A 12630-nucleotide genomic window follows, 5' to 3' on the forward strand; every position below is an offset into this window, starting at 1 on the left:
ATTATTATAACTAGAAATTAAAATTGCGTGATTTTTCTTACATCATCGCCTCCGGCTGGTGGAGGTCCATAGGATGGCGCTGGCCGGCCAGGGGCCGGTGGTGTCGGCCGAGGGAATGGAACCTGCTGCGGCTGCGTGGCAGATGGGAAGGGTTGGTTAGGTTTGTCGTAGGCATAACCCTTGTCCGGAGGCAGATACTGGTTGTTCTGTGCTAACGTCTGATCCAGAATGGTTACTGCAAGGATTAACGAAAGACCCTGGAAGCGAAGAGCAAACGAGATCGAAACAATGGATTAGTCAGCGAGTTTCTTGCAAACACCACATCAAGAGTGTGTTGTGGTCAACAACATCGGTGGTTTTATTTTCATCCGTCATGCTCTGGTTATTCGACTCTTCTTTACCTCAAAGTGTAATGGTTTTAACTATCATACGCTGTTTCGAATAGACGTTCATGCAAATAGTACAAAGTAAAAACGCGAATCATCCACCTGCATCAGTTTGGGTTCTGAGCCTGGTTTTGAAATCGAGTTTGGAAATTGTAACATTATGACTCGATAAAAGCAACCACTAGGCGAGACAGATGGTAAAGACTGGCTCACCCTGAAAGCACCAACGGCAACAGCTGTGTTACCGGCGCTGGTATGGTAGTACCTTCCGTGCAGAGAAGATGTTGCTATGCCTATCCCACTGCATCGATAACATTCACAAATGGGTTTAGTATTGCAACAATTTGAGGTTTGGTACCAGGAGAAGGCTTTAAGTCATTTGCGGTGCGCGATGAGTGTCGTAGACTAGTTTAATAATGATATCGGTTTATTCATCGCTTGGGGTGAAAATAATTTTTCTGTGCAATAAATATTTCATTATTATTTAACCAATCAATTTCGTCTATTTGGATCTATTGTTATGGGTTAATAATTTATGCTACTAAAATAAAGCCATTATTCGCGAAATAATGGATCGATTACACGCGACCGGCTTCAATTCGGATAAAACATTGCTCATGCTTTTGGTATAAGCGTTTACTTATATTTTGTAGCAGAAGGTTTTTTGCTTCATGGAGTCGGCCACAGTAATCTTTTGTTGTCCGTCACAAACCAATGAAAATCCTAGCCCACTCGTAAGCTAGTTTAGTTGATAAATTACTTTGAACCCTCAAAAGCAAAGTAGGATATCGAGGTTTTTATCAAAAGACACGCACGGCGAAAACGGTAGATTTTTGCCAAACCGAACCAGAACCCACTGCTCGAAAGCCAGAAATTTTTTCTAGATATCTGAAAAAAAAAAAACATTCTGTGCCGAACACGCATCAGTACTGGACGTGTTTGGTGATCGGTCCGATAGAGTATAAAACAAAAGACGTGTGAACAAGTGTTGGCATTGTTTGCCTGGTCGAGTGAAATAAATCCGGGTTCAAGGTCGTTCCTTTGTGCAACTGTTTCGCATCGTGACTGCCAGCTGGTGCGTAAGCCGATTTGGCTGCTGGCTGGATTGTGCTACAGCAGTGGACGAGACACAAACGAGGAAAAAGAAGAAGCCATCAGTGTCAGCGAGTCGTATCGCTGTGTGGAGTGATCTCACACCTGGCTCGCTGCTGGTGGCTGTTTGGTGCTGCTGTATTGGTGCTGCTGGCTGTAACGGCTGCTACTTCGAACGATCGGACAACCAACCTTACTGGAAGGGAGAAATAAAAAGGTACGTGTTCTTGTCAGCGCTAGTGCGCTAAACATAGCGCGATGGATGTAGATCCCTCGCCTCCCGCGCCACCATCCCCGAACCCCTCTGACCCTGACCCTTCTGTTACCCCCTCCCCTGTTCATTCTTCAGTCCCCCCTCGCCCCAGGCTTTACCCAGACGGAGCCCAGGGCAGCTATACTGTCTATTTTCGGCCAAAGGCGGGACCGAAATCGAAACAGTTGAACCTCTTGCAGATTTCTAAAGACCTGACGAAGGAGTACAAGGGCGTGACCGAAATTTCCAAGGTCCGGCCTAACAAGCTCCGTGTCGTGGTCGGTAACCTGAAAGAGGCCAACGATATAGCTTGCTCTGAGCTCTTCACACGCGAGTATCGCGTTTACATACCCGCACGAGACGTGGAGATCGACGGTGTCATAACCGATTCGAGTCTGTCCGTCGAGTGTATACTGCAAAGTGCCAAAGGGTGCTTTAAGAACAAAACGTGTCCCGAAGTAAAGGTGCTCGACTGCAAGCAATTGCGGTCAGCATCGATCATCGGTGGCAAAACAGTATACACTCCGTCAGACTCGTTTCGAGTTACGTTCGCCGGGTCTGCACTACCAAGCCACGTCTCGATCCACCGGGTTCGTCTCCCTGTGAGGCTCTACGTGCCCCGCGTCATGAACTGCCTGAATTGCAAGCAGTTAGGCCATACAGCCGCCTACTGCTGCAATAAGGCACGTTGTGGCAAGTGTGGGGAGTCTCATGCGGAAGATTCTTGCAGTGTTAACGCTGAAAAGTGTATTCACTGCGGAGAAAATCTGCATGAGCTCTCGACATGTGCGGTGTACATGCAGCGCAGGGATAAAATAAAACGGTCTCTCAAAGAGCGTTCAAAGCGTTCCTACGCTGACATGCTGAAGAAGACCGTTACCACTTCTCCCGTTACTTCGAACCCCTTCGATCTGTTGCCCTCTGAGGAAACCGATTCTGACGATTCACCAGCGGGAGCATCTTACGCCAATCCTGGGGAGTCTAGAAAGAGGAAAAATATTTCCTCTCCTAAACTTCCCAGAAAAGGTCCTAAGATTTCTCAAAGTGAAATGAAAGTTACAAACAAACCAAACAGTGCTGCGGAAAAACCGAAGCAAACTCCTCCTGGGCTGGCAAATTTAAAGTCCCAGAAGGAGTTCCCAGCACTGCCAGGAACATCTAAAACCCCAGTTGCTCCTTTTACACTCCCAGTTGATGAAACAAACTCTGGATTAGTGAAATTTTCTGACATTGTGGACTGGATTTTTGAAACTTTCAATGTACCCGATCCAATTAAAATTTTTCTTACAGCATTCCTCCCAACAGTTAAATCATTTTTGAAGCAGTTGACTGCCCAATGGCCTCTCCTTGCAGCGATTGTATCCTTCGATGCCTAATTCAACTGCGTATATGAAGGATTCTATCTCTGTCTTACAGTGGAATTGTAGAAGTATTTTACCAAAAATTGATTCGTTTAAAGTTTTGATAAATAAAAACAAATGCGATGCATTTTCCCTTTGTGAAACTTGGCTTACTTCAAATATTGATCTCAACTTCCATGATTTTAATATTATTCGCCTTGATCGAGACACCCCATATGGAGGAGTACTTTTAGGGATTAAAAAGTGCTATTCTTTCTATCGTATTAACCTCCCCTCGATTCCAGGCATCGAAGTTGTCGCATGTCAAATGACAATACAAGGTAAAGAGCTTTGTATTGCCTCAATATATATTCCCCAAAGAGCACAGGTTGGGCAACGGCTGCTCTTTGATTTCATAGAACTTCTTCCCTCGCCACGTTTGATTTTGGGAGACTTCAACTCTCATGGCGTGGCTTGGGGTTCCCCATACAATGATAACCGCTCCTCTTTAATCTATAACCTTTGCGATGACTTCGACATGACTATTTTAAACAACGGTGAAATGACACGTATCCCGAAACCTCCAGCGCGCCCAAGCGCTTTGGATCTATCCTTATGTTCGACGTCGCTACGGTTGGATTGCACATGGAAGGTAATCCTCGATCCTCACGGTAGCGACCATCTGCCTATTCTTATTTCAATTACTAACGGGTCAACTCGCATGCGACCAATTGACATTCCGTATGACCTCACACGAAATGTCGATTGGAAGTTATACGAGGAAATGATTTCAAAAGCGGTCGAGTCGATTCAACATCATTCACCACTTGAAGAATACAACCTCCTCGCGGGCTTGATTCTCGACGCCGCGTTGCAAGCCCAAACGAAGAAATATCCCGGCGTAACGATCAAAGAACGGCCTCCCACTCCGTGGTGGGACCAAGAGTGCTCCGATGTCTACACGCAAAGATCCGACGCGTTTAAGGCCTACCAGACGGGAGGTATACCTGGCGACTATTTACGGTATTCGGAGCTTGATACCAAGCTTAAAAGCTTGGCTAAAGCAAAGAAACGTGGATATTGGCGTCGGTTCGTGAACGAGACGTCGAGGGAGACATCGATGAGCACTCTTTGGAACACAGCCCGAAGAATGCGGAATCGCGTAACGGTCAACGAAAGCGAGGAGTCTTCAAGTAGGTGGATATTTGATTTTGCCAGGAAAGTATGTCCGGACTCTGTTCCTGAGCAAAATATTGTTCGCGATGCGTCTCCGGGCCACGACGCGATAGAATCACCTTTTACGATGGCAGAACTTTCAGTTGCCCTCCTGTCCTGTAACAATAACGCGCCTGGGTTAGATAGAATCAAATTCAACTTGTTGAAGAATCTACCCGGCAATGCCAAGAGGCGCTTGTTGAACTTGTTCAATAAGTTCCTGGAGCAAAACATTGTACCGCAGGATTGGAGGCAAGTGAAGGTGATCGCCATCCAAAAACCAGGGAAACCAGCTTCTAATCACAACTCTTATAGGCCGATTGCAATGTTATCCTGTATCCGGAAATTGATGGAAAAAATGATACTCCGTCGTTTAGACCACTGGGTCGAATCAAATGGTCTACTATCAGAAACTCAATTTGGCTTCCGCCGTGCCAAAGGGACGAATGATTGTCTTGCGTTGCTTTCAACAGATATTCAGCTGGCGTATGCTCGTAAAGAACAAATGGCGTCTGCGTTCTTGGACATTAAGGGGGCTTTTGATTCCGTTTCTATTGACATTCTTTCGGGTAAACTTCACCGACAAGGATTTTCTCCAATTTTGAACAATTTTTTGCACAATTTGTTGTCCGAAAAGCACATGCATTTTACGCATGGCGATTTGGCAACTTTTCGCATTAGCTACATGGGTCTTCCCCAGGGCTCATGTTTAAGCCCCCTTCTTTACAACTTTTATGTAAATGACATCGACGAATGTCTGGCAAATTCATGCACGATAAGACAACTTGCAGACGACAGTGTAATCTCTGTTACAGGAGCCAAAGCTGCCGATTTGCAAGGACCATTGCAAGATACCTTGGACAATTTGTCTGCTTGGGCTTTACAGCTAGGTATCGAATTCTCTCCGGAGAAGACTGAGATAGTAGTTTTTTCTAGGAAGCATGAACCTGCTCAGCTTCAAACACAATTAATGGGTAAAACGATTTCTCAGGTTTTGGTACACAAATATCTTGGTGTCTGGTTCGACTCTAAAGGCACCTGGGGTTGTCACGTGAGGTATCTGATGAAAAAATGTCAACAAAGAGTGAATTTTCTTCGTACAATAACCGGACAATGGTGGGGAGCCCATCCAGGAGACCTTATAAGGCTTTACCAAACAACGATATTGTCTGTTATTGAATACGGGTGTTTCTGCTTCCGCTCCGCAGCAAACACACATTTGATCAAACTGGAGCGAATACAATATCGTTGTTTGCGTATCGCCTTAGGTTGCATGCAATCGACCCATACGATGAGTTTGGAGGTTTTAGCTGGAGTACTACCATTGAAAAACCGCTTCTGGAGCCTGTCTTCTCGTATTCTAATCAAATGTGAGGTCTTGAACCGTCCCGTGATTGAAAATTTTGAAAGGTTAATCGAACTTAATTCTCAAACCCGTTTTATGACATTGTATTTCAATCACATGTCCCAAAATATTAACCCTTCTTCGAATATTCCAAATCGTGTCGACTTATCAAATACTTCTGATTCTACTGTGTTTTTCGATACATCCATGATAGAAGAAACTCGTGGAATCCCGGATCATTTACGCGTGCAGCAGATCCCTAAAATTTTTTCCAATAAATATCGAAACATCAACTGCGACAATATGTACTACACTGACGGATCACTTCTTGATGGGTCCACTGGCTTCGGTATCTTCAATAACAATTTAACCGTCTCCCATAAGCTCGATAATCCTGCTTCTGTTTACGTCGCAGAATTAGCTGCAATTCAGTACACCCTAGGGATTATCGAAAAAATGCCCACGGACCATTATTTCATCTTTACGGACAGTCTCAGTTCCATTGAGGCTCTCCGATCGATGAAAGATGTTAAGCACTCTCCGTATTTCCTGGGGAAAATACGGGAACATCTGAGTGCTTTATCCGAAAAATCTACTCAGATTACCTTAGCGTGGGTCCCTTCTCACTGCTCGATACCGGGTAATGAGAAAGCGGACTTTTTGGCTAAGGTGGGCGCAACAAACGGTGATATTTATGAAAGACCGATTGCCTTTAATGAATTTTTCGCACTTGTACGTCAGAATACGATCATCAGTTGGCAAAATGCTTGGACCAGAGGGGAATTGGGAAGGTGGTTACATTCCATAATCCCCAAAGTATCGACGAACCCGTGGTTCAAGGGGTTGGATGTAGGTCGGGATTTCATTTGCGTGATGTCCCGGCTTATGTCCAATCACTATAGATTTGACGCGCTCCTCCGTCGTGTTGGGCTCGGGGAAAGTGGTATCTGTGCCTGTGGTGAAGGTTATCACGACATAGAGCATGTGGTTTGGTCATGCCCTGTACACCGTGACGCCAGGTCTAAATTAATAGCTTCCCTGCAGGCCGAGGGTAGACAGCCGGCTGTTCCTGTTCGTGATGTCTTGGCGAGCCGTGACCTATCCTACATGTCCCTTATATACGTTTTCCTGAAATCCATCCACGCCCCAGTCTAGTCCCGTTCCCCTCCGTCTACACCCAACAAAACGACAAGAACACGTTTGAACCTTAAGCACAAAACCAGCAACCAGACCCCGCACAACAGAACCAGGACCCAAGGACTACGAGCCTCTGTCCCAACTCACGACATCGTGGCTCAGCAGAACGAATCCATACATGCCATTCGACGATTATCAGACGACCATTGAACAACAAAACACTGATTGGAAATCCCATGCTAGTTTTAAGTTAGACTTAATTTCAGCTCGTAGTCGGCAGCGAGGATAAAAAATTTGCTTTAGTTTTTAAGTCATCAGATATAATTGGCGCCGTTAAACATTAAATTGTATTTGTGCCGTGTCAAATAAATGTTATGTGAAGAAAAAAAAAAAATCTGAAAAAAAACCTACCGCAATTTGAAAAAATTGCGATCCACTGGCACACGTAAATTTGCACACAACTTGAGAAAGACTGCGCAAATGTAAGGCGACCCTGACAATAATCCACAGAAACTAAGAAAAAACTACACACATCTGCAGATCAACAAAATCTGCACACGGACTCTTAAAATCTGCAACAAGTGCGCAACAGCAATGCATTAAAAAACTTGTGTGTTTCAATCTGAAACTTTTCTTCAGTGTTATTTTTTCGCGAGCGCCAATTGATATCCATAAGAGTTCACCTTGGATTCTCTTGAAACACACAGAGGGATGCCAGGTCATTTTTTCAAATGCCGGCAAACCGAAAACTGGCGACCAATAATCACATATTTACTCTTCACAAACAAGGATGACTTCACCGCAGGGTTTTCACAGGGTAAATGTCTTATATTTGAAGACATGTCTTCCAATCTGGCATCGCTGAATACAGAAACAGATATCCTAGCTTATTTCGCTTCATGTGTAAAAAGATGCAACGGTTTTTTAACATGTCGCAAAATGCAGTATGGTGGCGCTAAGAACCCAATGGAGGTCAACGATGAAATTCGTAGTTTTCCAGCTCTTATCGATATTATCGCAATAAGAAGGGTTGCCGTTTTTTTTATTGTATACTGTTGAGTAGACTGATGAGCACTTGTAATTTGTTTGTTTTAGTGTTGATTTGAAAAAAACCCAAGCCTCACAAAATCATATCGTTGCAAAAACAGCGAGTCTATAATCTGACTTGAAATCTGTGAGAATTTTCATGTGTCTGGCAACTTTGACTATAATACAGCGCTGCCATCACTAATGTGATTAAAACCACAAGTTGCAGAAAGATGTTGTTTGCTTTCCAGACGAGTAAGAATTTGAAATCTTACACGCGATTTCTGGAGTTTTTTTGTTTGAAATCGTTTTTGTGTTGTTTGAAATCTTACACGCGATTTCTGGAGTTTTTTGTTCTAGCTTGGATGTCTGTTATCTGTGCTTGGAATGACACACATTAACACTCCATTTGAGTCGAACCATCTCCCAAGCAGAGAAAGAAAATAACTTACAAGTTTTTCTAATGCATTGCTGTTGCTTACTTGTCCGAATCAGGGATGTGCCTTGCAAAATGCGGATTTCCAGAGTCCGTGTGGGGATTTCATTGATCTGCAGATGTGTGCAGAGATGTGTGTCAGGGTCGCCTTATATTTGCGCAGTCTTTCTCAAATTGTGTGAAAATTTTTGTGTGTTTTTTTTCGAATTGCGGTAGGTTTTTTTTTTTCAGATATCAAGTAAAAATTTTCGGTTTTCGAGCAGTTGGAGACATCTTTCAAAAACATTTGGTTTGGTTTTGTTCTATTTTGGGGCCCCCACTTAAAACTGGGCCCCGGGCCCCCAAAAATATAAATCCGGCTCTGGGCGCAATTAAGAAAATTTTTCAGGGGGGGGGGTGGTATTTTTCCTAACTTTTCATTGAAAATATATTGATAAAATAACGATTGAAAAAGATAAAAAGATCACTTCAATAAGGATTGAATCTTCGAACTAATGGATTGAAGCGCCAACGTCAGCCTCTTTCAGCAAAACTGATTCAGTATTGAGTAGAGCTAGATATGAGAATCTGTGCTGACCTTACTAAGCCCCGTTTTTAATCGCCGTATAACTGAAAAGCTTCTCTCCGCAGGTTAAGAAGAAGTATGAAATGGACCTATGTAGAATACAACCTTTCTGTGAAAAAATCTGAGTGCGGGCTAGAAAATTTCTTGTGTGAGATGGGAGCGCTCTTCGCGGCATTCGAAATACAATACAATTTTTGGCGATTGACTAATTTTTATCAAAATGAACAATACAGATTGGATTGGATATCTCTAATGTAAATTTAAATCACCAAACATATGCAATACCGTCAGCGAAAAACAATGTCGAGCCAAGGTTGCTTGAACTTGATAATTTGCTTAAAACTTGAATGCAAATTACTAATATTTACTGATAGTAATCAGCAACGAGTTAGAATTTATTGATAGTTATCAGTAAGAATTTTTAATGATAGTTCCATCACCAAAGACCCATAAGGAACACGAAAAAGAGAATGGGAGCGAATAAATAACACCATCGCTTTTTTCCCATATAACAGTGTCCCAGTATACTGATCAACTGTTCATAGAGCTACGGCAAATCATATTTCAAATGAAGTTTCTAATGAAGCTCATTACTATGAATCGAATGACGTTAGAAGGATCTATATCGAACGTACGAATACGCGGGTAAGACATCAGTCGCTTTCGTGAAGTTGCATGGACTGAAGCAGGGGGCCCACTCGAACGTTAATTTTTTTAACGTTTTTATGCAATAAATTTTGTACTCGATTCCACAACTTCTTATATCCGGTCAAATTTGATCCAGGCACACCATTGCAGAATTAAGAAGTCATAGTTCTAATATCGTGTTCTTCCGGTTTTTTTTTTGAAGTAGAATACTTCTCTCAGGAAGTTCGGCTACATAGGGATGTAAAATGAAAATCTAAAACCGAAAAAAGTTAAAAATATGTCCAATTTCAAATGCTGATAAATCGGTTAGTATTCGATGGGTTTCCTTTGTTCTTGCAGCAGTAGATTGGAAAATCTTCTAAGATTCATCCCAAATGAAGATGATTCTAATTTTATTATTCAAACTATTGTACTATTTAAAATAGTCAAGCCTTGTCAAAACGCAAAATTCGACCTCTGATTGGTCGTTACATGATTGCTTCCCAAGCACGGTCGACAGAATCATATACCTTGCAATTGAAAATATGCTGTTTGGCCTATATAAGAGCCTGTTCCAGCCGAAGCCGCTCATAATAGTTCTAGACAGCGACAAAAGCAGTCATCCCTTAGCAGTAGCAGTGCAGTGGATACCAGCGATAGCGGATAGCGGCGGAGCAATGGATGGCGCACACACTGTGGCATGGCTACGATTAGCGTAGCAGTTGAAGGGACGGGAATCGGAAGCGAAGGTATCGATATTTGGTATCGCGATATATTGAAACGATCCGATACCAAGTAACAAATATATCGCAATGAAAGAATCGATAGTTCAATATTATCGCAATATCGAAACGGGTGAAGTGCAAACGAAAAAATTAACGAAATCGTGAATCGTGAATTTTGCTTGTGAGCGAGTTGCATTGGTTTGTTTATAAGCATAATAAATTTTCCAAAGTTTCAAATTGATCATATATTTTCAACAGTGATGGAATCTGTTCTGAAAGGACTATTTCGGGGGCATATCACAATAACACCTAAAACCATATAGATATTCTGTGAAAGTATTTTATGAAATTTGGACCAATAAGTGTAAGATTCTGTTCAAATATTTAGAAATTCCTCAGTTTCGGAACATATCCGAAAACCGGATTTCCTACACTGAATTTTTTTCTCCGTTGGCACTGATGTCAGAGTAAAGAAGATGCTGAATCTTTTGGTGCTGAAACTATCCTCGCGGGCATGTAAGAAGTAAAAAAACACATTTTCACAAAAAATCTATTTATGGTTATTACTTTTCATATCGTCGATAGCGAATAACACTGGAAGTATTTATGACATAATTACTAAATTAGACCTATTTACGTGTGAATGTTCTAAAACCACACTTTGAGAAAGATCAAAATCGCGCTGTTTTTTTGCTCGTTGTCGCACGAATTTCACAAATTCGCGTTGACGGTGTTAAAAGCGTTAAAATAGAGTTTCAAGACTGTTAGCACCTGCGGGAAATCTTAAATGTTATTTCATGATGTGCGTGATAACAAAAGAATACTTTCTTCCTTCTTTCCTATGTTTTCACATGCAAAAACCACACGAATATAAGCAACACCGTCAACTCGAATTTTCTTCCGATATTTTTAAAGTATCAAATGAAAATATATCGATATCCCATAATATTGCTTGTTGAAGTATCGATGCCAAATAATCGGTATATCGAAAGAAAAGTATCGATACCCGCGGTATCGATAAAGTATTGCACATCCCTAAGCAGTTGCAGCGGGTATATCTGACCATGAAGCATTTATGCAATAATTGAATGAAAATTGCAATTGCAGCAATCGACCTTTTTCAAGGCTACTAAATGTTTTTGGAAGAGCATAATGAATGGTTATTAATAAACCGCAACTGAAGTTTTATGCTGCTGCAAATACACAGCAGTGTGATGTTTATTACGATTTGTTGATACTGTGCTTAATAAGTGGTATATACGAAACCAATCCGATTTCAAAATGACTGACACGCAAACAGCCGGGTTATCTTCCTTGTAAAAGTATTCTACTTCAACCTTGCGGTCGTGGCTTTGCACACAACCCTCCTGTGATTTTTTTTCTTCTCAGAGAGCGTATAGGAGAATGTTTTTCACTGCGAAAACAACTGCTCTTGCACTGGCGAGCAAATCGACGCACTTGCTTGGAGATAGCAGCGAACCGTGTGTAGCTTGTAAAAACACGTCACCTGACTAACGTACAGCAAACCAAATTGATAATGCTCTGATCGACGTCCAGTTCTTCCTAGACATTACAAACGTACGCACCAATGTGGATAACCGGTCTCCGCGGCTCAACATCAATTAGCTTCGGGACTCCGGGTGATATACCTGGGCAAGTCAACGAGATAGAACAAACGGTACAAACGGTAGGTTTGCTGTTCAACATCGCCCTTGAGGGTGTAGATTTTCACAAGGTTCCGATTTTAGGCTCCGCGACTTTGACATAATAATGCGTAACTTTGCAACGGCGGAGGAGACCTATGCCCTACTGAAAGCTGAGGCCAGATGAATATGAGTGTGGATAAATGCGTCGAAAACAAATTAACGAATCGAATCGAGTGCGACGATGCACGAAGTTGACGCTGTACAAACCGCTGATAAGATCGGTACCCAAGAAACAATATAGATTATATCTAAGCTTTTTGGTGCTAGATACAACCAAATCAGAAAACTCTCAACAGCTATGTGTCGTGGCTAGTTGGCCCAGGTTAATTGCAGTCATCAACACTTCAATAACCTTACTCTAACGATACTGTACTGGATTATCGCAGAGCTGACTACGTAGCGTTGAATGAAATTATTCTTCGAATGGACTGGACGTTCTTAGATACTGCAGACAACATTGACGAGGCTGTTGACTTTTCTCGCAGTTTGTTAACAATGCGTTGGTTGAACATGTTCCTGCTTGTAGATCTCTTTCTAAACCACCCTGGGGAAATGCTCATTTACGGCGTCTGAAGCGTATAAGATCTAGGGCACTGCGTAATTATAGTAGAACCCGGTGCCCGTTTCATTAGCAACAATTTTTGCGTGCCATCAATATCTACCGCCTCTACAACCGATATCTGTATAAATGTTATTCCCTTAGAACACAAGATAATCTCCGTAAAAATCCTAAACAGTTTTGGACTTTCGTCAACTTCAAACGGAAGGATAATGAGC

The 12630-nt window shown here is 42.3% G+C and overlaps 1 protein-coding gene across 1 annotated transcript in view; it reads right to left on the reverse strand.

The window, feature by feature from the left end:
* LOC129724551 (pro-resilin) overlaps positions 1-12630 on the reverse strand; it is a 41731-nt gene that overhangs the window by 3191 nt on the left and 25910 nt on the right. The window contains exon 2 of the mRNA XM_055679539.1: positions 42-257. Within this exon, the coding sequence (XP_055535514.1) occupies positions 42-257 (216 nt within the window). The remainder of the gene's footprint in view (positions 1-41; positions 258-12630) is intronic.

Source organism: Wyeomyia smithii, chromosome 2, assembly GCF_029784165.1.
Source record: "Wyeomyia smithii strain HCP4-BCI-WySm-NY-G18 chromosome 2, ASM2978416v1, whole genome shotgun sequence".
Taxonomy (NCBI): Eukaryota; Metazoa; Arthropoda; class Insecta; order Diptera; family Culicidae; genus Wyeomyia; species Wyeomyia smithii.